Here is a 27,780-nt window from a genome sequence, read left to right as displayed (position 1 = left end):
AAAGATGAGTGTTTAATGTCATCCTTTGGTGATCATATCTTCAAAGTCAGTTTAGTTTCCTGAGTAAACATTTGTCCTAACTCGATGTCCATTTGACCTACATTTTACCTGTATGAGTTATGTATTTCATACCAGCAACTTGTGATACCTGCAAAGGGTTTCATGACTGACTGGCTACAAACAATATTATCTTTTCGAGTTAGGTTTCCCAAATAAGGTTAATGTTCTAAAGAGATCTTCATTATTCTGAACAAACTAGTTTCATGAGGTAGTCTTGTATTGTTTTGTGAATGAACAGGGCTTCATCAAGGCTAAGCAGCTGCCTCCCAATACAGAGGTATTCTATATTCTAGAGACATCTTCATTATTCTGAACAAACTAGTTTCATCAGATAGTCTTGTATTGTTTTGTGAATGAACAGGGCTTCATCAAGGCTAAGCAGCTGCCTCCCAATACATAGGTATTCTATATTCTAGAGACATCTTCATTATTCTGAACTAGTTTCATAAGGTAGTCTTGTATTGTTTTGTGAATGAACAGGGCTTCATCAAGGCTGAGCAGCTGCCTCCCAATACAGAGGTATTCTATATTCTAGAGACATCTTCATTATTCTGAACAAACTAGTTTCATCAGATAGTCTTGTATTGTTTTGTGAATGAACAGGGCTTCATCAAGGCTAAGCAGCTGCCTCCCCATACAGAGGTGACGACCATACCAGAGGGAGCAGAATCAGCTCAGTTCAAGGCCATCTTCAGAGGTTGGAAGGACAAAGATGATGTTGCTGGTCCAGGCAGAACTCACATCGCTGGACGTGGTATTGGTAAGTTAATGGTTCAGTTGCTACTTTTAGACCAAGACTCTTGATGGTATATAAGGTTGCTATAGTTTGTGGGGAGTATACAAGGCTTTGATGTGAGTTATTGTGTGTTTGTATAATATGTATGTGTGTATATCTACACTTCTTCTATTGTTTTTGTCAAGTCAATTGACAAGTCATTATGTTATTGAAGTCAAATAACACCCCAATTATAATAGCAACTTATAAAGTCATACTGTAGAGTTAGGCCTTATGACAATTAATCAACTGCAAAGGTTTAACAATTTGTGGTTTTTTATATATATGTAGCTTATATATATGTAGCTTATATACATATATACACACACACACACGCACTATATCCAACTATTCATGTTCTCCATTTTAACATGCCTAGTTAGGATATTCATAACTTACATCTCATTTCACAAAACAGCTAAAGTTGAAAAGACGAAATTTGATGCCAGCAAACTGCACCAGGTGAAGAGTGCTGATCTGGAGAAGGATCCAGAGATGGCTGCACGGTGCAACATGCCAGACGATGGCTCAGGCAAAATGCAGGTAGTTAGCAAAACCATCATTCCACCCTTTTGGTTTCTCCCCAATTTAGAACCAGTTTTTAAACATGAAAAAAAGGAAGATAGATACAAAAGAGGGAAGGACAGGAAGATAACGTTAAGCAATTTTAGTCTTAAAAAAGATTGTGAAGATAGAAGGTAGTGCATATTCCTATGTTATAAGCCAAAACAAGCTAATAGCTAATCTGTCTGGCTGGCTCCCCCTTTTGTGTGTGGGGGAGGGGTGGATATGGCTTGTACTATTTATCCTGTGGCTGTCTGATCTTCACTTTGTATACATGTGCTTGAATTTATACTGTTGTCTATGTATATTGATGTGTGTGAATTAGAATCTTATGTGTATATTATCATCTGAAATGGTGATATAGCTTGCAAAGTATCCCGTCAGAATTTGCACTTCTGTAATTCACACTACTTTGTGTGGTAATGTGTTGGTGTGCAAACTGTCCTATTGATAATGTGCATTTTGGTACCCATGGTAATACAGCGTTCAAGTTTTGTGTATTTTTGTCTTTTCAAAAGTACTGTGGTTACTTTGTAAAAATCTGCTATTTACATCTTTGGACTTGTGTAGCAATTTCACAATTTTGTATAGCTGTGTACAAAATAGATAAATTATTCTCTGTTAATGTCAGTATTAGTATGTTAGTTGGGGTTAACTGTGTATAGTATTCTGTCTAAATGCAAACTAATGTGTGCGTTAGTATAGCATGTTAGTGATTTACTGTGCATACTATTCTGGTAGAATGTGTAATATAGTATACATGATAGTGTGTGTGTTACTATGTTAATTGATGATTTAGTGTGTGCAGTATCCATTTCATATGTATACTTCTGTATATATGCGTACTACTCTGTGTGGTAATAATTTACTTTGTGGTTTACTGTGTATTTAATAGTATGGAAGTATCTGTACCAAGTTATGTGCATGCTACTGTATTGTATGTTGCTATGCAGTATGTTTTCCATTGTATCACTAGTATGTATTTTACTGTGTATTTATACACATTTATACACATCATGTGGTAACATGATAGTCATAATTCATTTATTTTCCCTCCATTTTTAGATTTGGAGGATTGAAGACTTTGAGTTGGTGGAGCTTGAACCTAACCTGTATGGTCAGTTCTTTGGAGGAGACTCCTACATTGTTCTGTACACATACCAGGTCAGAGGTCGTGAACAGTACATCATATACTATTGGTTGGTGAGTATGGCACAATGATGAAACCATTCTCCATGACTGGCAAAGAAACTGGAGTAAAAGTAAAAAACAAAACGAAAAGGAAAGGAAAGAAAAGAAAAGAGAAACTGTTATCTCTTACAGAAAACAGCTAATAATCCTGAATAACTATGATATTACATTAAGAATGGTAATGACAATAACATTTTTAAATGATGATATTATCACATTAGAATAGCACAGACGATGTCGTCTTTGAAACTGGTGACATCACATTAGCATTGTAAGGGCGATGTCATCCGATGATGTAAACTATGATGTCACATTAGACCTAGGAAGGATGATGTCACCTTTTGATATTGATGGCATCACATAAGATTAGTAAAGATAATTGTGTCTTTGGATACCATAACATTAGAACTGCTGATAATATTGTACTTTCTTTCTTTTTTAATAATTGGACACAATCATTGACATTCTTTATAGATTGAAGGAGCAGTTTCTTCAAGATATTTGTTATGTCCATTTTAAAACCCATCAATTTTCATTTTCATAAATAGGGGACACACTCAACAACAGATGAGAAAGGGTCTGCTGCTCTTCATGCTACCAGACTAGATGACCAATACAATGGTGCTCCCGTTCAGGTGGGTTGTCACGGTTACTGCATGATTTGTACAGGAAGATTTTCTTTCAATCCAATGATGTAGATTTCTGTAAGCTATAGTCTGTAAGTGAACACCTACAATGACCCTTCCATTGATGGTTACAGAGTTTACAGACTTGAATCAGTATATAAGATTCTGTCAGCAGATGACGTGACAAGCCCTGACGGATAGAAGATATTTTTGTGATAAGGCACAGAAGCAGAACTGTACTGTCAAAGGTCATACATCTAACAAAACAATGCAGGATATGCTCTGTTTAATTCAATTTTCATCTCACATGTGGGTGTGGGTGGCTTGTGTCATTTATTCTGGTCTTAAATAGTTAATTAAAAAATATAATATAATTCCTATCTTGTTTAATCAGCAAATCAGAAACACAGAACAAACCTGGATAGATTTCAATGAGCATGGAAACGAAAAGTCTGTCAAACTTCTGCCTAATTGGTTATTCTGTTATTTAGGCCGACCGCAGAATGGTACTTGGTACAACTTGCCCAAGTAACAACGTTGTGTGTTGTTTTTTGTCTCTCAGTTCTAGTGTAAATACTGTACGTAGGCCTGCCACTAATGGGATGTATTTTAGATCCTCCTGCAAGCAGGAACTCGCGAAGAAGCCTCATTGGCTTATCAAAGCCGCAAGCTGACCAAAGTCAGTCTCTTACATTCATATTTAACGCCCAGGATTATGAATTGTTAATTGTCAACAACTCTGTAACTGGACGACATACATTAATCTGGGAGTAACTGGACGACATACATTAATCTGGGAGTAACTGGAACCGGGGACCTTATGATTGAAAGGCACCGGCATTAACCACTGAGCTAGCACTCCTATGGATGAAATATGATATGTTAACAATTTCTTCTTTTGTTAGTTTCTCTGATCGACAGGTTCAAGTTGACCTTGTGTGACAGTGCTTTGATTACATATATATGGTTTGATGTAAATAAATTGGGTCTTTTCGTGATGTTTTTTGTTTAAAACTAATTTTGAAGAGATATCTATCTTTGTTTACACAGATCCGAGTAACTCAAGGAAAAGAACCCAATCACTTTCTGCAACTCTTCAAAGGAAAGCTCGTCATTCATATGGTAAGTCTTGAACACTCCATGGAGACTCCATGAAGATTAAAATATTGACAACTGGTAACAATTTTTCAAGACCCCCCAATTGACTCAATTTCTGCTCATTTTTGCTCGTCGAATTATTGTTTCTTCTAAAATAATAGTCTTCGATGTCTTCCTTGACAGGGTGGCAAAGCCAGTGGCTTCAAGAACTCAAAGCAAGCAGACATCTCATATGAAGGTGGCACACGTGTCTTCCACATCAGAGGTACAAATGAGTACAACACAAGAGCCATTGAGGTGAGTCGTCCATTCACTACTGGCTAATTCAAACATGTATCAGATAAAATGCTTCTTCCCTATGACATGATCTTGAAGCCAACTTTAGTGACCTCCCTAAAAAGGTTATTAGTTGAAAGGTCCACTGATCAAAAAATGTGGCAAATGTCCATTTTCATCTCTGAGTTCTAATGATCTAAAATTCATGTCATGTCCTGAGTTGAGAATGTATGCAAAGAACCAAGAATTTATGGTAATGGAGAAATTAGTTTCTTTGCTGATGTTGTACTTGCTAATTCTTAATCGCAACAAAGCTCTGAAATGATGCTTAAACTATTTTATCATTTTGTTGAAGTTTGAGATAACAGGATTTTGTACTTTACAATTATAAAGTGACATCTCATTTTCAGGTTCCAGCTGTAGCTTCCTCCCTGAACTCTAATGACATATTTGTTATCCAATCTCCAAACAACATCTTCCTCTGGTGTGGCAAAGGCGGTAGTGGAGATGAAAGAGAACTCGCCAAAAATGTCGCCAAACTCATCTCTCCAGTGTAAGTGACCACTTCATCAACTGTTATTGGGCTTCTAATGGTAATTCAGTTAGTGGGATAGGTGGGCCACAATCACATGGATTGTGGGCCGTGGTGGGTCTCATCCACATGGATTTTGCACCAATCAAGTATTAATTCTGTACAAGAGTGGTGATTGTAAGTCAGTGAGTGCGTGGGGTAGGTGGGCTACAGTCACGTAGATTGTGGGCTATGACAGATCACATTCCCATGGAGTGCATTGGAAAAGTATTGAATTTGTACAAGAGTGGCCATGCCAGTAATGGCAAGTTGCTGGTGTGATTTACTGAGTAGGGGAAGTGGGTCAGAGTCACATGGCTAGTGGGTCATGGTGACTGTTACAAAGTGACTAAGTAACCCAATTTTTTAACTGTGTTTGCTTCCCTTTGCAGCGATGCCTTTACAATTGTCGCAGAAGGATCAGAGACAGATGAAGTCTGGGAATCATTGGGAGGGAAAGGAGAATATGCATCCGACAAGAAGTTACATGTAAGTGAGATTTCTCATTTGGACTAGCATTGCAGACTGGATCAGACTTTTAGACTTGGTCTGTCGCCTAGACTGGAGTTGTAGTTTAATAATCTGTTTATTTGGAATATAATTGTAGACTGAGTTTGTGTCGATTTGACTGGCATTTGTCAACTCAGTCTTTCACCTAGACTGGGAGTTGTAGACTTGGCATGTTTACATAGACTGGAATTGTAAATTCAGTCTTTTACACCTAGACTGCAGTTGCAGACTTAGACTGGTATTATAAAGTCAGTCTGTTACCTAGACTTGGTCTGTCACTTCTGCTTGAGTCACAATCTCAGTGTCTGTCACTTAGATTGAGTTTATCATGAGATGAATATGCAATTTAAAACTTGATCATTTTCTCTTCTTGTACACAGGAAGAAGTGCCAACTCACCAAGCTCGTCTCTTCCACGGTTCCAACGCCAAAGGATATTTCCAGGTTGAGGAGCTCTATGACTTTTCCCAAGAAGACCTGATTGAAGATGATGTCATGTTACTAGATACTTACTCTGAAGTACGAACACACACTTACTATGACTTATTTCTGTAATCAGGTTACAGTGGATTTCTTGTCTGATTATATAACCCATCTAGTAGTTCCAACGTAGTCTGAAATACAGATTCTTGGACAGCTTATTCAGATTAATAGTTTTATTTTTTTTCTTATCCCTCAGTTGTTTCTTTGTTAATCTGTCATGGTGTATGTCTGATGTCCAGCTTTTGTTTTGATCTTCTTCTTCCTCAGATATTTGTTTGGGTTGGCAGGAATTCCAACAAAGAAGAGAAAGAGCAAGCCATGCAGACAGCCAAGGTAAAATCAACATCTTCATCTTCATCAAAAAGTGTCAAACTCTTTAACTTTTTCCAAATTATTGTTTTATCTAAAAGATGAACTAGATATTTAGGACTGTACATGGTGCAAACTTGAAATGATCACACTCTACTTTCAAATTTTTCGAACACTCGTATGTAAAAAAAAATTAAAACCTTGCAGGGTCAGGGTATGTGGAATGATGACAATTAAATCTCTTGAGGGTGATTGTTATCTCTAAAGAAACACTGGAATTATTCCTTATATTCGTTTAAGTTTGAGTGGCCAACTAAAGCTTCTACATCCACAAACAAGACGAGTATCTTTGATGCATTTTCTTTCTTTCTTTCTTCCTTCTCTTTCATTTCAGGAATACGTTTTGACTGATCCCAGCGGCCGTGATGTTGAAGCCACCTCTCTGATCATCATCAAGCAAGGATTCGAACCTCTTAATTTCACAGGCTACTTCCATGCTTGGGATCCCAAGCTATTTGAGGTGAACAATTATTGTGTCATTCATGAATAAAGAGTAGTGTTGTTGTTGTTGTTATGATTTTAAGATATGGTAATGCACTTTACTAATGCTGGTAGCACTCTATACTGTAGTCGTTATTTTCCTCCTGTAAATATTGGTTGTTGATTTCTCTTTGAAATGTGATACAATGTTTATTGTTGTTATGTTTACTTAGTTGTCAATTTTCTCTGTATTATTTTTTTCAAGATTAAGGTTTTGGTTCATTAAGTACCCTCTTTTATTTTCCCCTCTTATTATTTGCATCAGAGTTCTTTGTCAGAGGAAGATTGCAGGAAACGACTCGAGGAGCAAAACGCTGCAGTCACGGTGAACCTGGTAAGTTGAATTGATCCCCATGACCTTTGACCTCACGTTATGTATTGTTGTTGTTTTTGTGTACAGTGATCCCATTTATCAGCTCAATAATTTGCACGCCCACAAAACTTGCTTGTTTTCAAAGGTCCATACCAGTGTGATGTTTTTCAAGTTAAACACCAAGTTTCAAGAAAGAGTTTTGTCTGCTTTTCATTAGCGAGTTGATCTCCACAAATCATCAAACAAAACTAAATGAAAAAACCTCATTGTCCATATTTAAAATTTAAAAAATAAACTTTGCTTTACACCTTTTTCCTTATTGAAGTTTTGAATTTTAATTTCAACATTCCAATTATCCTTTTTTTTTATGTAGCTAATAGTACTTTGGAGATTACCTTGGCTGAGAAAATTTATGAGTGATGGTGTTTGGTTTTGAGACTGGCAATAATTTTATTGTGTCGTTTTTATCTCATCATTACAGTATGTTAGTCAAGTTTTAGCTTGTAAATTCCTTTAGAGCTTCTTTCTAAGGATCAGAGAAAAGGCAATCATTTTTTCATTGTAGTCTCGTTTTGGAATAATTATGTTGTTAGTACCAGATGCCAGGGATGGCTAATAGTTTTGTATCACTTGCCAGATGCCAGGGAGGGCTAATAGTTTGTACCACTTGCCAGATGCCAGGGACGGCTAATAGTTTTGTACCACTTGCCAGATGCCAGGGAGGGCTAATAGTTTAGTACCAATTGCCATATGCCAGGGACAGCTAAGTTTTGTACCACTTGCCATATGCCAGGGATGGCTAATAGTTTAGTACCAATTGCCAGATGCCAGGGACGGCTAATAGTTTAGTACCACTTGCCAGATGCCAGGGACAGCTAAGTTTTGTACCACTTGCCATATGCCAGGGATGGCTAATAGTTTAGTACCAATTGCCATATGCCAGGGACGGCTAATAGTTTAGTACCAATTGCCATATGCCAGGGACGGCTAATAGTTTAGTACCAATTGCCATATGCCAGGGACGGCTAATAGTTTTGTACCACTTGCCATATGCCAGGGACGGCTAATAATTTTGTACCACTTGCCATATGCCAGGGACGGCTAATAGTTTAGTACCAATTGCCATATGCCAGGGACGGCTAATAGTTTAGTACCACTTGCCATATGCCAGGGACAGCTAATAGTTTAGTACCAATTGCCATATGCCAGGGACAGCTAATAGTTTTGTACCACTTGCCATATGCCAGGGACGGCTAATAGTTTAGTACCAATTGCCATATGGCAGGGACGGCTAATAGTTTAGTACCAATTGCCATATGCCAGGGACGGCTAATAGTTTTGTACCAATTGCCATATGCCAGGGACGGCTAATAGTTTCATTGTAGTCAAGGTTTTATTTTGTGAATGGGCTTTCCCTGGATCTTTAGACAGGCAATGATTCCCTTGTAGTTTTGATCTTAATATGTCTCAAAACGACTTTTTAATCTGATCAATTTCATTCCTGTTGTTAATGTTTATTGCCCTTTTGGGGATCATTTCTGATTGGTTAGATTTGTTTACATCAATTCCAGGTATAGAAATATAAAGAAAGAATGTAAACTATCATTTTTTTAAAAATATGTTTATAATAATGATGATTGAATGAAATTAACGATGTTTAATTAATTTTCTTCGCTAATTGCAGGCAAAGGTAAGAGTTCACTTTCACCTGGGAATATAGCCAAAACTAATATCAATTATAACAGTCACTGGTCAGGCAAAAAGTAAAAATAGAGGAAACAATTTTCTTTTTGCTTCACTGTGAACTTGAAATGTTCCCCAACGTGCTCTTTGCATGTTTATCATTCTTTTTCTTTATTTTTTTTTGTGTCTGGTGACATCTTTCTAAACTTAAAGCTCAACTAGTGAAGATAAGCAAACACTTTTTGTTCCTTCCTTTTTTGTTTTGGTGCAAATTTCTAAAGTTTTTACTGATTTGCACATCACTCTGAGGTGATAGCAATTATGTTTTATTTTCGTTTCATGAAGGAATATTAAATTTCAGTTTTGAGAAAGAGAAGTTTTGGATGACTTGTGACCTTTATCAGCACCTTTGGGTGGGTAATCCTGGAGGGAACCTTAATGTATTTCAATTTCAACTCTGATATGAAAAATAAAATTGGTGGTTTGGTAAAAATATATTACCAAGTTCCATCTGTACTTGAGATTGGACAGTGGCATACAGGTTGAATACTAACCTCCTTGGACTTACTCTATATGAATAATCTGTACAAGAAGTGGATTTTCATATTAATGATAGATAAACCTGAAAAATACAAAACAGCAATTCACCAAAGCATGTACATATCTGATATATTGGTTGAGGGAAAAACCACAAGCTCCTGAACTTTATAACCTCTGGACTATTCTTTTAGGGTGCTTGTACACTAGATCTGGATCAGATCTCGACGTCAGAATTTGATCTTGACATTGAGATCATGGCTGTAGTGTAAACGCAGTTCAGATCCGGAACTGATCCTCCTATTTTGATGCTGGCAGAGACCAGGATCTGATCCGGACGTTGAGATCAATTTTGCAATGTATTACACTCCCGCATCAGCAGTGACCCGGGTCACGTCACATGCATTATCGTGTTACATCCCAGTCCTGTATCATGCATGTGCTAATTCCTACGTAGATTGAGTGCGTGTGGGCCGTGCATAGCGTAGTATTGTCACCCTAAGGCTATAAACCATGACAAACAAAAATGTTGGAGTATACGTACTGCACGATCCGCAGCTGCGCATGACACATTTCCAATCCAATTTGTTACCAACATCCGGTGAAAAGTGGGGGAGGATCAGGGTACGACTCAAGTGTAAATGCATCCGGATCAATGCATAAGTTTACCCCATGGAGAGATGATTGTCTGATAACATCAGGGGATCTGATCCGGATCTAATGTTAAAAGCACCCTTAAACTGTGTATGAAATTTTCCTTGAAAAATGAACTTTTTAGAGATGGAAATATAACATAAGTTCTTTCTAACCTTGGGATTGGATGGTGCATACTGGGTGAACACTAATTTTCTGCGAACAACTTTTAACAAGTGCAAAAAACAATGTATATGCATGTTTGTGGAATCGGCTGACATCCAAGACATTTTGAAATATTATATTTATATTGCATAAATACTTACTAATTAGAACTCTTAGCTATATTTTTTTTCATGTTGCTGCAAGATTTGCTTTCAGTTTCACATGTCAATAGCAAATTGCCAACTTTTTGTTTATAGTAAACATGACATTCTCATTGGTTTATTACATGTTTTGTTTTAACACTAGGCTGATGTAATTCTGCAGGTATAGTAGGGTTTTTACTAATTCATGACACTGCCATCTCTTGAACATTCTTATATACTCTACATTCTTGTACTCTACAAGCTCATTCCTACTTTTATGTCCCATGAAGCCTTTCGAAGCTTTTTGGTTTCTCCTGCAGAAAAGGTCACTAATACATGATTATTATAATAAACTGCCATCCTCAATATTTGGTGGATGATTGTTGTGAATATTAATATCTTCACAACTCCATTACCATGGCAACATCATTTCATAAAGCTACCAAAAGAACCAAAAAAAGAAGGGAATACAGACAAATGCCTGGAAGTGTGGTTTTGGTCATACATTAATGTTGCTACCATTGTTATTTTATCATGATTAGTTTATTATTAAATCATCATCTTTTTTTGCTCTTTCATGTTTATATATTAAAAAAATCTTTTATTTTTTAGTTATCAAAACATCTCTCCCTCTTGCAGTAGAGAACAGGTGCTCATCCTGCGATCATTTTGGTGAATGACTCGGTCGTATTAATGGTTCTTACCGATTGATACTGTCAACATTGGATTAATATCTCTCTTTAACAATGATTATATCTTTCAACATGCTGAGATAAAACAAAAGTTAATATATATTATATTAAATATTGTATGATAGAAAACCTAAGATATATTTGGTAGGATGTGATATATTTGGGAGACTGTGAGCTGCTTCTCTCATTGTTAATAGTGAACGCAGCCATGTTTACTCCACTGCTGTAAACGCAGCCATGTTTACTCCACTGCTGTAAACGCAGCCATGTTGACTCCACTGCTGTAAACGCAGCCATGTTGACTTCACTGCTGTGAACGCAGCCATGTTTACTCCACTGCTGTAAACGTAGCCATGTTTACTCCACTGCTGTAAACGCAGCCATGTTTACTCCACTGCTGTAAACGCAGCCATGTTTACTCCACTGCTGTAAACGCAGCCATGTTTACTCCACTGCTGTATATTGTCCCGTTAGTTTCTGATCACCTTCACACAGTCACCGATGTTATCGGTTGTTTATGATTACAGAACAATCAGCCCGAAGTGATTCCTCCGGTAATATTTGCCTGTGCTGCACAAGCAGTTGGTTGCATTTGGTGCATAATTTCTGTCAACATTTCTGTAATTCTATAATTTCTCTCAAAACAAAAGGTCTGCAATTTTATCAGATAGAGTTGAATGGAGACTAGTTTTGTGTGTTAACGTGTTGTATTATTGTCGTCAATGGATGCTAAAGATATCGAGAACGTTTAAAGCACAAAACATCAGCACATGGCCTAGGATTACCTCTCTTTCATTGAGGTGGGGGTTGCGGGGGGGGGGGGGGGAAGGTTTATGTAGCTTGACCTACTAGTTGCATATAACAATGGATGCTGAAGTTGGGACTTGCAATAACTGATGAGGTTATCTACTAGCTTTTAGATAAAAATGTAAAATTTCATCGCCTTTTGATACAGAACATTTACATTTCTGAAGTTTGAATTTGTGAATCAAGTGACAAGTGGAACATGGTTATGAAAGACAACCAGCCAATTTCATTGTTAATGATACCTTGTCTACATGGTTTCATGGCTATCTAACACTTTAACCACAAATCTCTTCAAACTGGTTAAATTTCTCTTTTCCTGTGGAGATACAGGCAGATAACAACTGAAAACTAAATGGGATTTTTTTTTAAATTTTAATATTTATTATACAATTAGTGCATTATGTTTTGGTACACTGTGTTTGACAAAGTTCGCTAGTTGTTTTCACACACTTTCCTGGAGAAATTTGTAATTGTTTTGCCATAGATGTTATATTGAAATTCAAAGAAAGGAAAGGGTATTATGCATGTGCCTGAAAAGTACTAAACAGCACCTGCATAAAACTTCACTTTAATATTTCATCAAAGATATGTTGATGGTTTCTTAACTGTTTTGAGGTATTTGTAAGCACAATTTTGTCATTGCTTGATAATTATACACTGTGCATGTATTTTCATTACTTTTGAAGAAAATACTTAGAAAAAACTGTGGCCCTCTTGCATGGCAAGGACCTTTGGCTATAAATACAATATATAGCTGTTCCTCTCTCACAGAGCATTGGCCCACACCAAAATGCTGATATTACCTTATGGACTAACAAGGGCATAAACAATAGCAAGCCAACCAGCTTAGATCAGTTATAGGGACCAAGTGTAACAACAATACCTTAAATTGCTAGTGCATGTTGTTTCTGGTGCATGTGTGTGTGTTTATGCATGTGTAAGTAGGTGCATGTGTGCTGTCAATGTATGAGTTGGCACATGTGTGCTTTTGTGCTGTGCATGTGTTAGTAAGTGCATGTGTAGTTGGATTGATCAGACTCCTTACTATTTATGGCATTCTGTCACAGAACTGAAATAAGTTTCAATTTGTTGTTTCAATTACCTTAGAAAGGAATAATTTACCAAGGATACAACATAATCAAGGGGAAAAAAGGTAGAAAAAACAGACTTATAAGGGTTGTGTCAGAATGGATCTGCTATGTTTAATTATTGTACTTTTTAGTGTCTGTGTCACATGGGACTTGCTAACTACTAAATGTTTTAATGATGTTACTGGACTGACATTTAGGGAAGTTGCTAGTTATCTCTTGGACAACCCGGTCTTTGTGCTTTAAACCAGCTTCAAACCAGCATAGTCAGTTGTCCACCCTGAATTGCTTGCTGTCCAACGGGCATAGTCAGTTGTCAAATTGGCAAAGTTGGTTTTCCAACCAGCATAGTAATTTTTCCAACCAGCATAGTCATTTTTCCAACCAGCATAGTCATTTGTCTAACAAGAATGATGTATGATTATGCAAGGAATGATGGAACGATTGGACTCTTCATATACTAAAATGTGATTGAAAATATTAGATTAATAGTTTACCGAGGAACGCAAAGTCAACATCTCAGATAACCAGAAAAACCCTGATAAATTTCATTTCATTTCATTTCATTTCATTTATTTGTTTTTTCTCAATATACGGTACATTGTATGTCATACAAACGTTTACAGATATGAAATTGAGTATAAAGAGAAAGGAAGTGATCTAAACACAAAGAAGTGATCTAAACACAAATAAACAAACTAAGATTTCTAAAAAGTATTATGGATCAATAATCACTTATGTAAACCTCGCTAAATTGACCTTTAAAGGAACGTGGTGACTGAGAATCATTTTGTATATGGTCATGATGATTAAGTAGATAATTCCAGCAAGTGTTTGCCCGATAACGTATACTCTGTTTATCAATTGCTTCATTTAATATTATAGCTGATGGTATATCGTAGATTAGATCCTGGTAACAGGATGCAGGTAGTTTATATTTGTGTAATGGCCAACTTAACTACCAATGCAGTAGATCCAATCTTATACCCTGTCAACATATGCTGCTATATATTATTATTATTATCCATATCATTGTTATTGCTAATATTACTACTAATACTACATCACAAAGTTGGTGAAAGGGAATGTCATTTACTAATCCTTTATATAAATGTTTCATTAATTTGAAGAAGAAAAAAAAATTCCCATTATGACATACATATGGAAAGACTTGGAATTATGGTTTGTCAAACTGTTATTCCTCTACGACAGAAAAGTTATCTTTACATCATAGCACTATCAACATGTTATCGTGTAACATTAGGCTTTTTTTTTTTTAATGAAATCATTGTTAAGGCTGTACAAAAAAAAAAGCACTGAAAAATATCACCCAGAAATTTGGGCCTGATTGTTTCAAGACAATTCCAGACTAATCAAAATCAACCAGTTATTGCTTGAAAGGTTATTAACATCTTTAACAATATTTTAGATACCAATGCTCATGGTAGCTTGACTTGCATATATGCAGTAGCTACTTCTTTTTGTAGCTATTGTTCTATGGAGTATATTGAACTGCTGCTGAACTAGCCTGAGCTATAGCTACTGTAGCTGCCTTCCTGTAGAGCTAGCATGAGCTGTAGCTACCTTTCCCTATAGCTGCCTTCCTATAGAGCTATCTCATTATGCAACTACCTTCCAATGGAGCTATCTTGAGTTTGATCTACCTTGCCATGAAGCTATCTTGAGCTATAGCTACCTTAACTAAAGCTTCCTTTTGATGGAGCTATCTTGAGATATAGCTGCATAATTATGTAGTTATCTTCCTAAGGAGCGAGCTTTCACATATTTAAAATGATTTATCCTCAGTAGTGTTTAACAGGATGAAACTTAAAGCAAATTATCACGGTTTAACTTGTGATCTAAAGCAATTTAAAGCAATATCCACTTTGTGAGATGTAGTGAGACTAAGCTCTAATGGCTGATAAGTAGCATCTCTTTACACAACTGAATGCAAAAGTGTGTAGGATTATGAAAATATTGGATAATAGTACATTCCGAACAACAGTAAGAACAAATTCATGCACTGCCGCAATTTGTGACAATGAAATATTATTGTTTTTGACATTCACACACCACAAATATAAAAAATAAGGGCAAAGTGTTTGCAAAGAGAAATGGATCTTATACGTGACTTATACATGAAGAAAAGAGCGATTCTGTGTTGATCGACCAACTTTATTAGCCGAGTAACGTTTACATACATACAATGCCTAATGTACGTATATATTACATACACAGATAGGCATGCATACATACACATACAAACAAGCAGCAAGGTACATACATACACACAAACACCCGCTTATACACCCACACACTCTTACACAAATTTATTCATTTAAGTGGTTTTTTCTCACTCTTTTTAGGATGAGCTTCTTCCTAAGAAGAAGGAAGACAATCTGGAATCCTATCCAGACTACTCCCTGGACGCTCTGAAGAACAATCCACCCGGTGACGTTGACGTAAGCAAGAAAGAGGTGAGTCTGACAAATCATGAGGCGGTGTCCTGCCTTCATCATCTCCTCCACTTACCCATAGGTCTATCTAGCTCCCTCATATCTGTCTCTGTTAATCCTAGCATAATTATATTTATATTTCTTCCCCCTCTAGCTCTACCTATCGGAGACGGATTTCAAGGCTACGTTTGGGATGGACTACGAGGCCTTCTCGAAGCTTCCCAATTGGAAGAAAGCAAACTTGAAAAAGAAAGCTGGTTTGTTTTAATTCTAGTAAACATAGGTAGATGCTGAAAGCTTCTTGTTCAAAACAATCATGTAATTACTTTTCATACGATTATAACAAATATTGGTAAATTTCGGCTGAAGCAGAATTGACAATTGCCAGTTTTTGTGAGTCATTTTTTGGTAATTTCTCGTTCAAGTGCCTACAGAGAGAATCATGTGTGGAATAAAATCTGTCTACTACCTTTTTCTATCAGAACTTTATCTTTATTTAGATCTAAGAATATTTTTTACGAGATGCTAAAAGCCTTGTTGAAGCATTTAATACTTTGATGATTTGTCGGCTGATCAAATTAGTCTCCTCGATTTTGAGAAGTTTTGAGGACTATTTTTTTTTGTAGATGTTTAGAGAATTATATAGTCCATATAGCAAAACAAATGCTGGTTTAAATTTTGCATATTGTTAGTTCTAATAATGTAATCCCAGCCTCTTGCTCTCTTTTTCTCACTGATTTTTGTTGAATTCAAAATAGATGTATTGTCTGTAAACCCTCTGAAATAGTAATTTTATCAATTCTACTTTCGGCTGTAGTGCAAACAATGTCGATGTGCCTAATACTTATAATCAAGCAAGTCCCTGAGGGGCCAGGAGTGAAAGGAACACAAAGAAACATTAAATGTTAGCTCTTTTTTCCTATTAATATTCTACGATCATTTTAAGAACTTCAGTTGGGATATACTGATAATGAAAGGTGGTGGCTTTGCAACTCTGTATTGATGCTATTATTTTATTATGATTATTTCAGCTGATTGATTTAATCTGGATGAATTTACTTATTAAGTGACTATAGCAATATGGTACAGCTAAGATTTAAGCTACTTATTTTATCTAGCTATTGACAATCATAAAGAGAGACTCGGAATCTCTCAGCTAAGACCACTACAGCAGCATTTTTGTGTCTGATATTTATTTGCAGTGATTTCACTAAACCATATCGATTATCGAACGAAATAGAATTAACAAATCGATCAATCTAGGAAATCCTCTGTGAGTTTTTAGAAGGCCAATCAACAATGCCATTCCATTGTGACAAATTTCGCTTCATGTCATGTAAGTGTCCTGCATTGTTTTAGTACTTAATTACAGGGCAGAGCAAACAAATCTCGTTATTGTGTTTCAACAATACTTTTGAAAGTTGTTCTTTGTAGTTTCAAATGCACTTATATTCTTATGCAAATATGATTTCAACACAAAATGCTGCTCTTGAGAAAGAGAGTCAGAACAGATGTAGAATTTAATTCTCTATTCTAGTTTGCAGAAAATTTCGTATTTTTTGTTCTTGTTTTGGGCTTTTTATCTTTTGCTTCTTACCATTTATCTCATATTTTGTTATCGTTTTTGAGTATTTTGCGGAATATATGAAATGTTTCAGCATTCGTTGGGAAGGCTTCTCACTCAGGGAAGTGAAAAAACAGCATGTTTGATCACATGACTTTTGACAACATGGAGAGGATGAACCTACTTTTGAGTAAATATTTCAAATAGAAATTTTATCTTCTAGCGAATCTTGTACCGGTGTTAATCAGCATCCTAACTGTAGAGTTTATCCATCCAATCATGCTCACCTCTCTTAATTAATTAAGTTAATTAACTTGATACTGCTATGTAAAATGTCTGTACACGGTTGTAGCGTTTGCTGTCAAGCTTAAGAATGTATTATGGGATTTTATGATATCATGGTGGTTTTTACAATGACTGTTTGGAAAATAACAAAATTTTGGAATGATGCAATTTTTCACTGTTGTACTTTTAATATCTCTTGTGTCTAAAGCAGGGAATGGTTGTTTATTCAATGAGGGTATAACCTCATCTGATATTTGGTTACAGCAAATGAGGCAAAACAAGAAGCAAATTTAAATGTCAAATTTATTTCACATTTCAAAAATGTTTCTCAATGATTTTTTCATAAACAAATCATAAAAAATAATCTTGGTAGTAACGTTACGCGAAGGAAATAATCACTGGATGTGAATGTTGTGTGTAACTTGTCAATTCCGCAGCTTTGGAATGTGTGATGGGGAAATATATGGAAAGCCACACTAATGGGATTAAACACATACTCTCATAATCCTATTGGCAAAGATTGAGTGTTACCTATGTAGTGGTAAACTCACAATGAAAGGAGACTGGGGTTGATTGTGAATCAGTATAGTGAAGTTGTTCTTTTTTTGTTTTGTGCCAAGGTGCTCTCTCTTGCGTATCAAACAGCAACTTTTAGCATAGATTTCTGGACACACTGATTTACCTGCTCAATGCACATTTGTGGGGCATAAGAGAAATACTGACTGTGGTTGTTTGCTGGAAGTACCCTAGAACTAGAAGCTGTGTTTGTGCACACTTCAGGTAGTGTTCAATATACAATTAACACCTAACCAAAGAGAGACATTTTACTAGCTTGACACACGCAGACATTCCTAGTGGGCAATCTAATTTCTAAGATAAATTGTCGATGAAGCATCTTGATTGCATTGGAATTAATCAAACAAAACTCCAAAAACCTACCACTTGTTTTAGATTCCCCAAAATGTTCTTGAATATTTGAAATGAAAGTTCAAAAATTAAACTAATTTAGATGCAATCAAATGAGATTGTGTATACTGATAGGGAAAGAATGCTTCAGATTTGAAGGTAGAAATGGACACCAGTAAGATTCCTTTAACACCCAAGCTATAAGTTGTAGTGCCTAAGTAAGACTAAACTGCACTACATGGAACCCCTTGCTCACAACTGTTTGACTTTGGCTATTGCAAATGGGAGACTGTGTAGTTGCCACACCAGACGCATCACAGGTTAAATCTCATCATTTTACAGCCACCGTTAACATGAATTGGATAAAAAAAAATCACCAAAAAATTCTTAGAATATGTTCCTCTTTTATCTCCTTTCAATTATTTAATTGCTTTTTATGCTTAAAAAGCAGAGTTCACGAAAGGTTACGAAGAAGAATAACTTTGAAGGGGTCAAAAGCAAGCAGACTTTGCAGAAAGATGTTTTGTATTTCATTACATCCTAACTCACATCCAAGTACAAAATATATAATTAAACATGACAGTCTGATTGACTTAGTTAATCAGGAGGAGGTGGTGGTTGTGTAAACAGTGGTATTGAACATGTTTAAAGGTCAGTTTTACATGTTTAAAGAACATGTTTAAAGGTGTTGCCCTTCAAATATACTTCTAGTAAAATATTATTGTGATGTTCAATTTTCGATGATGCAGTTTTACAGGGACTGTCAAAAGTATTTTCCACAGAGATTTAAGTATCCCAATTCCCAATGCTTGGAAACATTTAGGGAGAGGGGGGGGTGGGGGTCATATATATATATTTGCATGGGTAATACTGCTGACCTTTTCAGGAAACTGTCAGACAAATCGTCATTCAAAACAGTCATTCAAGAGAAGGAAACACTATAAATACTTTAGTGTACAAAGCCTCTTAGTTCTATGACTAATACCTCAAAGATGGTTAATAATTTTAACACCCCGCCCCGCCCCATCACTCCACAAGAAAGAAAAAAAAGAAAAGACATGGTTATTAACACATATGCTCACAGCAAACCAGGGCTAGCTACTATTTTTTTTATAAGCAATATTGCTTAAATAAATTAAAGAAATAAATATTGAAGACCTTTTAGTATGCAGGTTGAAAGAATAACACAAAATAGTTGAATGAGATTACTCGTCTCACATTTACGAACATCCATTAAAAAATTATTTCATTTGAAGATGTTTTGCTATTTCAGGGGGATGATTTGGCAGGGGGGGGGACAGGAATAATGATGCAAGGTGTGACATTGTTATTTAGTACATTCTGTTAGACAGAAATTTAAAATTTGTGCAAATATTTGTAACCCTGTATGTGAACAATTCAATGTGACTTGATTGCCTTAAACATCTTTAGTGGAATTTTCCCTTTGTGCCTTTGTGAAGTGGAAAAGAGTCGATGCATCCAAGTTGCCGACTTCATCCAAAGCTTCAGCAAAGAGTTTAACCACCTGACGGATAGAAAAGAAGAAAGTTGTAATATAAAGCAAGGTCGAAGTTGAGATCAGCATATCGCAAATCTGTCAGAAATGGTCCAAACTTTACAAATTGGAGTTTATGGCTAATAGACTAGTACATACATCATCTTGTCATGAATGCCTTTGGGTATCTCGGTAATAACAAGATCATTTTCCACTCAAAATCACCTTATTCATAACAAGCACACAATAGACAGAAAACAAAATAGAAAAAAATATAGAGAGAAAATATACAATATTTAACGCAACAGAAATAACAGGCCAGAAAAGTGTCCACACCAGTCACCACAGAAATGCCAGATCATTACTCTAGGAAGTAAGCCATCCAGTAGCAAGTTAGTTGTGATTCCTGTCCGCCATTTTTGTTTCTCAATTTAACCAGATTAGGAAAACATTTCCCACATAGCCGTAGGGGACATTAATGTGTTCACACTTATTTTGCACAATAGAGCTGTATGATTTCTAATATTTATGAAATGGATTTTAGAATGTACTCGAAGGTCTCACCTCAAAGTTTGTCAGCAGTGGAACTCCAGCATCTATTGAGGATCTCCGGATCAAAAAATTATCCTTGACGAACTTGGTGTTGTGATTCGGTAAATTGATTACCAGGTCAATACTGCCGTCTTGAATTAATCTAGGAATAAAGAGGGGAAAAATAAGGAAATAATGAAGAATAATAAGGGGAAATATATAATGCAAATCATATGATTGGACTGCTGTCCCATACTGTATTTCACATTTAACTGTGCCAGTGTAAGGACAATCAATTACTTCAAAACTTTACAAATATTACACAAACAGTATTTAGAACCTTGTTAATAAAGTGGATTTCTTTCTTTTCACATGCTGACAATCTCCAGTCGTAATGTTTTCGGATTGATCCAGGGTTTTACTGTACTAGGTAGGGTCAAGGTAATTTTACTGATGACATCTTCAATGTTGAAATGCAGTAAACATATATTCTTCTGTGGTCACCTTGTAACTGGTGGGTAGTCCCTCTCTTCCTCCTCCATCACTGCTAGAGGCCAGGCAACGGTCGATGCAGGTATGTTGTGGTCCTGCAGGTACGTTGCCGTCTTCTCCGTCGCAAATAACTTCAAAAAATTAAACAGAAAGGAAAGATTACATCAATAGATACTGGCAACTGATCACTCCTATCCCTTCAATGGAATCGTTACGTCAAGGGTGATATGTTAGGCATATGTTGACACCTTGGCTCACTTCTTCAACAGCACATCTGGCCAACAATACTTGACTTAAAAGTGATCAGTATTCACACACATTCAAGAGAGAAAGTGAGTCGCGATGGACTCCACAACGGATTCCACACGATGGACTTGTCATGACAGACTCGTCACGAGGGACGTGCCACGAGTCATGACAATAAGTTGCAATAACTCGACTAGATCATACAATATAGTGACTGTAGAGTACTTAATTTATTCATCAAACAGTGCATAATCTAAATATTTTAATTTTAACGCATGGTCACTGCCGTGCAAAATGCAAACGTATCTCAACACACCACGTCACATTTTACTAATCAAGGGGATGTTGTTGGAACACTATTGTCCCTTGAATGAAATATTAAAAAGAAACATATATCTGTGTTTTCAGATATACATCACTTACAGGGATAAGGCATTTTTAAAAATTTTCACTGAAGCAATGTCCTCAACTGTGCAATATCGTCAGGGTGAAGCCTTTTCACATCCTTTCATCACCAGCCAATCTCTTACAACTGATACAGACAAAAGTTACCAACTGATTGTAATACCATACCTTGTAACCCATTCGATGGAACTTCAATGCTGTCGGTAGGAAGATAGGTTGGAAGCTCCTTTGGATTCCGATCAAAATGTTTTTCTTGGGAAGCTTGAATCCTGTTGACATGAGAGCCTTCAAGAAGGCAGTGTGGACGTTCGGACCAAAGCAAGCAACCTGTGTTTAATATAGAGGAATAATAGCATGAAACAAACCTGTCTTTAGTGATCTAAATGTGTTGTGAATAGTTACTGAATTACCCAGGTGGGGCGTGTTTTGACTCTTGCAGTGAATCAACTCTGACAGAGAAACGATATCGCAATTCAGATTTTCAAGGTAATTTCATACCAGTTTGAATGCGATGGACACTAACATTGTACACTGTAGTCCACATTGTGCAGTTTGAACTTAAAAGGATATTCATTAAGTATATCAATTTATGCATCACTGATATGCATGAGCAATATGCAGGCAATATTTAAATTACTATTTAAATGCCAAAACCAATTGAAGTCCCTCACCATAGTCAGCACTAAACCAAGTTACATAAACTCATTAAGTTTAATGTGCCACATGAATCCAGTATTGCGGTCATCTCAAGCTTTCGTTTATGGTTAGATACTATCATTTCCAATGTGAGTATTTTATCCTACAGGTTCACCATCATTATCATCATCCTTGTTGGTTACATTGTTCTTGCTGGTTACATTATCCTTGTTACATCATTATTGTTCATCCTTGTTTCATCGTTATTGTTCATCCTTGTTACATCATTATTGTTCATCATTATATCATTATTAATACCCTTATTTATCGTTCAAAGCTAAAGGTTTTGCAATTAACAGCAGCTCACCTCTCCTGTGGAAGCCATCTCACATCGCAGCAAAGGATCGGCATCTCTCAATCTTGGCCAAGAGAACATTGGAGCCTTTAATAAAGTATTTAATACCACCACTTTAAATCAATGTTGTCCAACATTATTCATTTACAACAAACTACATTGACAGAATAGCTTCACCCTAGCAGACTAAGTGCAGCACAATTTTTCGTGGCAGAGTCTTTCAGGATGAAGTTGTGGTGCAGTCATAAGACTATCCTGACCTACAGTCATTTGGTTTCATCTTCAAAAACCAACAGAATCTGTATTCCCTTGACTTACTCCAATGAGATACTGTGTGGTGGTCCTGAGTTTTTCATGGGTTTGCTGATTCTGGTTTGTGCAATGGGATATGAGGTAGTACTGTGCCTTCTCTGGTCTTGCAGCATTATTGTTCGTCATGGCAACACTGCAGTGATGTTGGAGGAATGTCATAACCTCCCTTTGAGAAAGTGGTTAGATAAAGGAGTATATTTTCCTCTGACAAATGTAACTGAGTGTGACAGGAGCAGAGATGAGTCCTTTGTTTATCCTTGGAATACAATTTGCAAAGAGGAGGCTAGAATCATGTGATAATCACAGATAGACTTTCAAAGGATTTACTGTAAGGCGTCCTAACTTTAGATTAAAATCAAATAAGTTGTACCGTCTTACCTTGATACCAACAAAGTCCTTCGGTATAAAGGAATTGTCCAACGTGGGCAGTAGGCTCTGATCAAAAGGTTCCCCAATCATGACTTTAGTGGCAATGTTGATCATGTCACAGTTAATCGTCTTGGATACGAAAGGGAAGGAGCGGGAAGCCCGGAGATTGCACTCGATAACCTGTATGTAAATGAGAAGGTCACATGATAAAAGATAAACCAATGATGGGTGTGGCTGAGTTGAATTTGCCACCCTTCAGTGATATCATAGTCAACTATTACAGGAGATAAAGGTGCCTGAACACATAACCTGTCACATTAGTCCACCAAAATCACATCAGGGATGATGTTAGGCACTTCAACTTCAAGGTATTGTAGATTAATAGATAATACATTATATTTCATTTCTATTAAACTATTGATACTTTTCAGGGTTAGGTGGGGGAGGAAGCAGCGACACAGAATAGCATCATTTGGTGTGAATGTTACATGACTTGGTCAGAAGTAACAAACAATGACCAACCTCCAAAGTAAACAATCTGTAAATTATAGCCTGCTTGGGTGCAATGCAGGAACTCCCTAACTGCTATAATTCTATCACAGTACAGTCACACAGGAACACAGTAACACAGGAACAAACCACATCAATCTTGTTGTTTCAATGACAGTTAGTATTCAATGCTGAAGACAATACAGTATGTATTAATATAATATGTAATTCTACATGTTACTGTGTGCTACCTGGATACTAAAGACGTTTATTTCCTCAACTACCCATAGATGTTATGATGATAGTTACTATGGTAATTACCATGGTAATTAGAGAAAGTGGATGGAAGTATTAAAAATAGCACTATACCATGACATTATTATCCTTGGCAAGGAACTGCATGTTGAACGGACCGGATATCTGGAAACGTTCTGCAATTTTCTTGGTGGCATATTTGATCTACAGGAAGAAATATTGAATAAATATCAGTTTTGTATATAAAGAAAATGTTTTATGCAGTTTATATGCATCGGAATGGGGCATACTGGTAGCACACCAAGTGGTCATATTTGGGCTTATGTTGTATCAAGCCAACTCCAGTGAGGGTCAAGTTAAGGAGTTCTATGGGTGTTTGGTGGTAAGGCAAGGAAATGCAACAACAAAGTTCACTCACAGAGACTCATAAAGATGATCGGATTTCTTTTAGGATCCATTTATGATTCTAGTGATTTCTTTTCATACGGAGAGACACGTAGCTCTTTAATATACCAAAATCTTATGCACAGATTGAGGCTGATCATGTGTTTAATTATCCACCAATCAGAATAGCTTACGCCTAACTTGCCTTTGCCTAACTAGGATAGCCAATCATGTATGAAATCTCATTTTCCTTTTCAAGAGATTCCTCCTATCGGCTCCAAATGTTTAAATATGATAGTAACAACTTGTATAAAATCACATAATTCAGAACTGTTTCTTTCGTACTGCACAATATATGTTACACAACAGGTTCGTTTACCTTGTCAATAGATTCTTGGCTGATAGTCTGTGTGGGTAAGATGAGAGTAGCATCTCCTGAGTGGACACCAGCATTCTCAACATGTTCAGTAATAGCGTGGCAAACAACCTGAATAGAGGAAGAGGGTTTTTAACTCAATGAGACAACATGTCAAAAGTTGGATGCGAGAGGAGAGGGGGGGTACACCATCCCTGCAACTAGGCTGCATAGGACATAAGCTATTGTGCTCCACAAGTTTACACAATAGATATTGCTCGTCTGCTGAGATAATCTCTGATATTAATTCAGCCTTGCTGCAGCAGCTGCAGCTTGACATAGTGTCTCATACCAATGTATGGTTCCAGATATAACATATGCAACATTACTTCATGCAAAAAACTATAAAAAGGCAATTGATGAAAACTTGCACAAATGCTGATGAGCTAATTACTGTAGCATTGTATCAAGTTCAGTGGTTGCCTTACAGTTGTCTGGAAGAAGCAGAGTGATTCTCTGCATAACATTGTAACTTACAATAGAATATACGACCTATAGCTAACCTAACACAGCATAATAAAATACAACAACATATTGCAGCCCATGGCTCAGTCAGAAATATAATTTATGCAACATAACACTGCATAAATTAGCAGTCTGTACCTATTAATGCAGGCAACATAACGATGCATATTATCACACTATCATGAGCAGTACCATATCTAAGTCAATCACTAACAACACCTATAACACCTAAAGCACCTATAACACATTTATTCAATACAAGTCAGATTGATTTAAACTATCGGTATTAGTTTAGTTTTAGTTAGTTTAGTTTAGAGACCCAAGGTTCAGGAAGCCTTACACCTTGTAGCTTATTTGAGACCCTATCCATGTTAGGGTATAAACCAACCTTTCCATTCTTGGCAACAGCATCCATCTCAATCTCTCTACAATTTTCAATAAATTTAGTGATGACGACAGGATGCTCCTCAGATATTCTGGTTGCTGCCTCCAGAAACTTCTTCAACTCCTCAGGACCGTAACAAACATTCATTGCTGATCCACTGCAGAGAAAACAGGCAAATATGAATTAGAGCATCACATCCCCAGACGAAAATTGCACATCGACTGGTTAACATCTTTAGGACCGTTTTATATGAGGTCTTACACTATCACATAATAATGATGGGCTATTTGAAGGTATCAACCTCTGAACACAGACCTGCCAAATCACCCTGTTCTCCCATCTCAGGAGGGCTCCCACTATAATATATATCTATAGATGGTCTATTGTAGACTCACACTTCCAGAAGGACCTCAGAAAAGCTCACCCTGCTCTTAGCTTTGGGGTTTAAATGGTCAAATAAATTACAGCATTACCATTAAGAGGGGACCTATTAAAGTTTAAAATTCTTAATGAAAACAAAAACTTGGACATTTCTCAAGAATGTTATATTTCAGGATCTTATTCTTTAGAATGGAAAAAAGTAAGTATTAAAGAAAGAAAGAAACTCTACCTGAGAACAAAAGATGGTCTAAGCAGACAAGGATAACCCACGGTGGCAGCAAACTCTAAAGCTTGATCCTGCAATTAGCGATAATTGATGTATGATTAGAACAATGAATGCCAATGTTCTGATACTAAGAGACACTTATGATTTTATTTAAAAGATAATATAATAAATTGTAATTTAAAGAAATATCACAGAACAGTTTAAAACAATTCACTGTCATTCTTCATGCACCATATAATAAGTTCGAAACACAAATAAGTAAAAAAAATTATATAAATAAAAATAAATATAAATAAATAAAAAATATAAATAAATAAGAATAAATATAATAATAATAATAAATAAAAAAGATGATGGAGGATATCTTAAAAACTATTTTGTCAAGAATTACAAGAAAGAAGGGCAACCTACCAAGGACTTCAGAGCTCTCCAGGGTGCTTGAGGGACTTTGATATCGTCTAATATCGCTGAGAAGATTGATCTGAGAATGGAAAAACAACATGTTGATGGATTTGAAATACATCTTTAAACATCAGCATTGATGATAATTTTGTGTAACAATTATAAAAAAATTCACATTTTTGTGATATTTATTACTTCCATGGTGCGATGCAGTTGAAAATGGACGTTGAGAGAGCACCTACTGCTCGTTAACAAATGTGAAACACGTTTAAAACATTTCACTGTCGTTGTTTCTGTGGAAACCAATTATAAAATATCCAACATATTTCCTTATCCAGCATCTGTAAAGAAATTTCACTTTTTATTACGATGTTCTATGACTGTCGAGGTGTGAAACATTGACCATTTAGCGAGCTAGTTAACTTCTTCAAATGCATACAATTTTGTACCCAACAAGTTTCATGTCATGCTTTGTCAATTTTCCAACCCTTTGACATTAGTCTTTCACTTCCTCATTCCTGGATAGATTCTGGTCTACTTAGGTAATGGATTGCCCTTTCACTTACTTAAAACTTTCCTCTGACATTCAAGTATGTTGCCACCAGATTTTTAAAAATTCAACAAAAAACCCCCCAAAAACCAGTTTTATTTGAATATCTATCAATCAACTTTAGTAGACTGTACTCAATCATGTAGTTGGGTTCTTACCTTTCTTCAGCATTGTGGATCTGCAGTGGATTGGTTCCTAGGATCTTGATATTGGAATGATACAACGGTAATGCTAAGTTGTTAGGTATCTGTCCGCCCACAGATATGATGGCACCACTACAAGTCTGTTATGAGCAAAAGGAAAGGAAAATGGAGAAAAACAAAATATTGAATATTGGACGTTGATGTTACTGTCTTAAATGGTCCATAGATGTAAGAGGGCCGGCCAGTGACGTCAAGTAACTGCAAACATTGCTGGCCTCGATGGCCCTTATATATTACAATGCTTAGTGAACCACAGAAGTTACAAACCGTTGATGTCATCAATGCTCCATGGATATTGAGATGCCCTTGACACCATGGTAACCATGTAGTTTAGTGCCTTTCATGGTCCGTATATATATTATGATGCTAATGACACCTTGGACACTGAAGACAATGACCGTAGGTATTACAATGCTAATGACAACTTGGATACTGAAGACAATGACCGTAGATATTTGATGGTAGTGAGACCTTGGACACTGAAGACAATGAACCATAGATATTATGATG

General features: G+C 36.4%; 2 protein-coding genes and 1 long non-coding RNA gene across 4 annotated transcripts in view; 2 read left to right on the top strand and 1 right to left on the bottom strand.

Annotated features, from left to right (window-relative positions):
- The window catches only part of LOC139964618 (advillin-like), a 54,495-nt gene extending 36,959 nt beyond the window's left edge, over positions 1-17,536 (top strand). The window contains exons 10-24 of one of the 2 annotated variants that reach the window (XM_071966371.1): positions 664-820; positions 1,254-1,378; positions 2,465-2,602; positions 3,139-3,225; positions 4,267-4,338; positions 4,498-4,611; positions 5,001-5,143; positions 5,554-5,650; positions 6,052-6,189; positions 6,421-6,486; positions 6,857-6,982; positions 7,268-7,336; positions 10,640-10,657; positions 15,430-15,540; positions 15,674-17,536. In XM_071966371.1, the coding sequence (XP_071822472.1) occupies positions 664-820; positions 1,254-1,378; positions 2,465-2,602; positions 3,139-3,225; positions 4,267-4,338; positions 4,498-4,611; positions 5,001-5,143; positions 5,554-5,650; positions 6,052-6,189; positions 6,421-6,486; positions 6,857-6,982; positions 7,268-7,336; positions 10,640-10,657; positions 15,430-15,540; positions 15,674-15,787 (1,575 nt within the window). In that variant the 3' untranslated portion in view covers positions 15,788-17,536. The remainder of the gene's footprint in view (positions 1-663; positions 821-1,253; positions 1,379-2,464; positions 2,603-3,138; positions 3,226-4,266; positions 4,339-4,497; positions 4,612-5,000; positions 5,144-5,553; positions 5,651-6,051; positions 6,190-6,420; positions 6,487-6,856; positions 6,983-7,267; positions 7,337-10,639; positions 10,658-15,429; positions 15,541-15,673) is intronic. The other variant, XM_071966372.1, reaches the window with a different exon arrangement.
- Positions 7,344-10,062, top strand: LOC139964623 (uncharacterized). Its single transcript, XR_011792044.1, has 2 exons — positions 7,344-7,903; positions 8,160-10,062. It is a non-coding gene; the product is annotated as an uncharacterized lncRNA (long non-coding RNA).
- LOC139964617 (carbamoyl-phosphate synthase [ammonia], mitochondrial-like) overlaps positions 16,541-27,780 on the bottom strand; it is a 33,105-nt gene continuing 21,865 nt past the window's right edge. Inside the window, exons 25-36 of the mRNA XM_071966369.1 lie at positions 27,226-27,350; positions 26,527-26,596; positions 26,119-26,186; positions 25,512-25,665; positions 24,623-24,730; positions 23,974-24,063; positions 23,125-23,295; positions 22,447-22,521; positions 21,612-21,770; positions 20,805-20,923; positions 20,334-20,463; positions 16,541-19,799 (exon numbers count right to left, since the gene is read on the bottom strand). Coding sequence (XP_071822470.1) covers positions 19,692-19,799; positions 20,334-20,463; positions 20,805-20,923; positions 21,612-21,770; positions 22,447-22,521; positions 23,125-23,295; positions 23,974-24,063; positions 24,623-24,730; positions 25,512-25,665; positions 26,119-26,186; positions 26,527-26,596; positions 27,226-27,350 — 1,377 coding nt within the window. The 3' untranslated portion in view covers positions 16,541-19,691. The remainder of the gene's footprint in view (positions 19,800-20,333; positions 20,464-20,804; positions 20,924-21,611; positions 21,771-22,446; positions 22,522-23,124; positions 23,296-23,973; positions 24,064-24,622; positions 24,731-25,511; positions 25,666-26,118; positions 26,187-26,526; positions 26,597-27,225; positions 27,351-27,780) is intronic.

This window comes from Apostichopus japonicus, chromosome 23 (genome assembly GCF_037975245.1).
Source record: "Apostichopus japonicus isolate 1M-3 chromosome 23, ASM3797524v1, whole genome shotgun sequence".
NCBI lineage: Eukaryota > Metazoa > Echinodermata > Holothuroidea > Aspidochirotida > Stichopodidae > Apostichopus > Apostichopus japonicus.
This window is presented reverse-complemented; position numbering and strand designations above follow the sequence as displayed.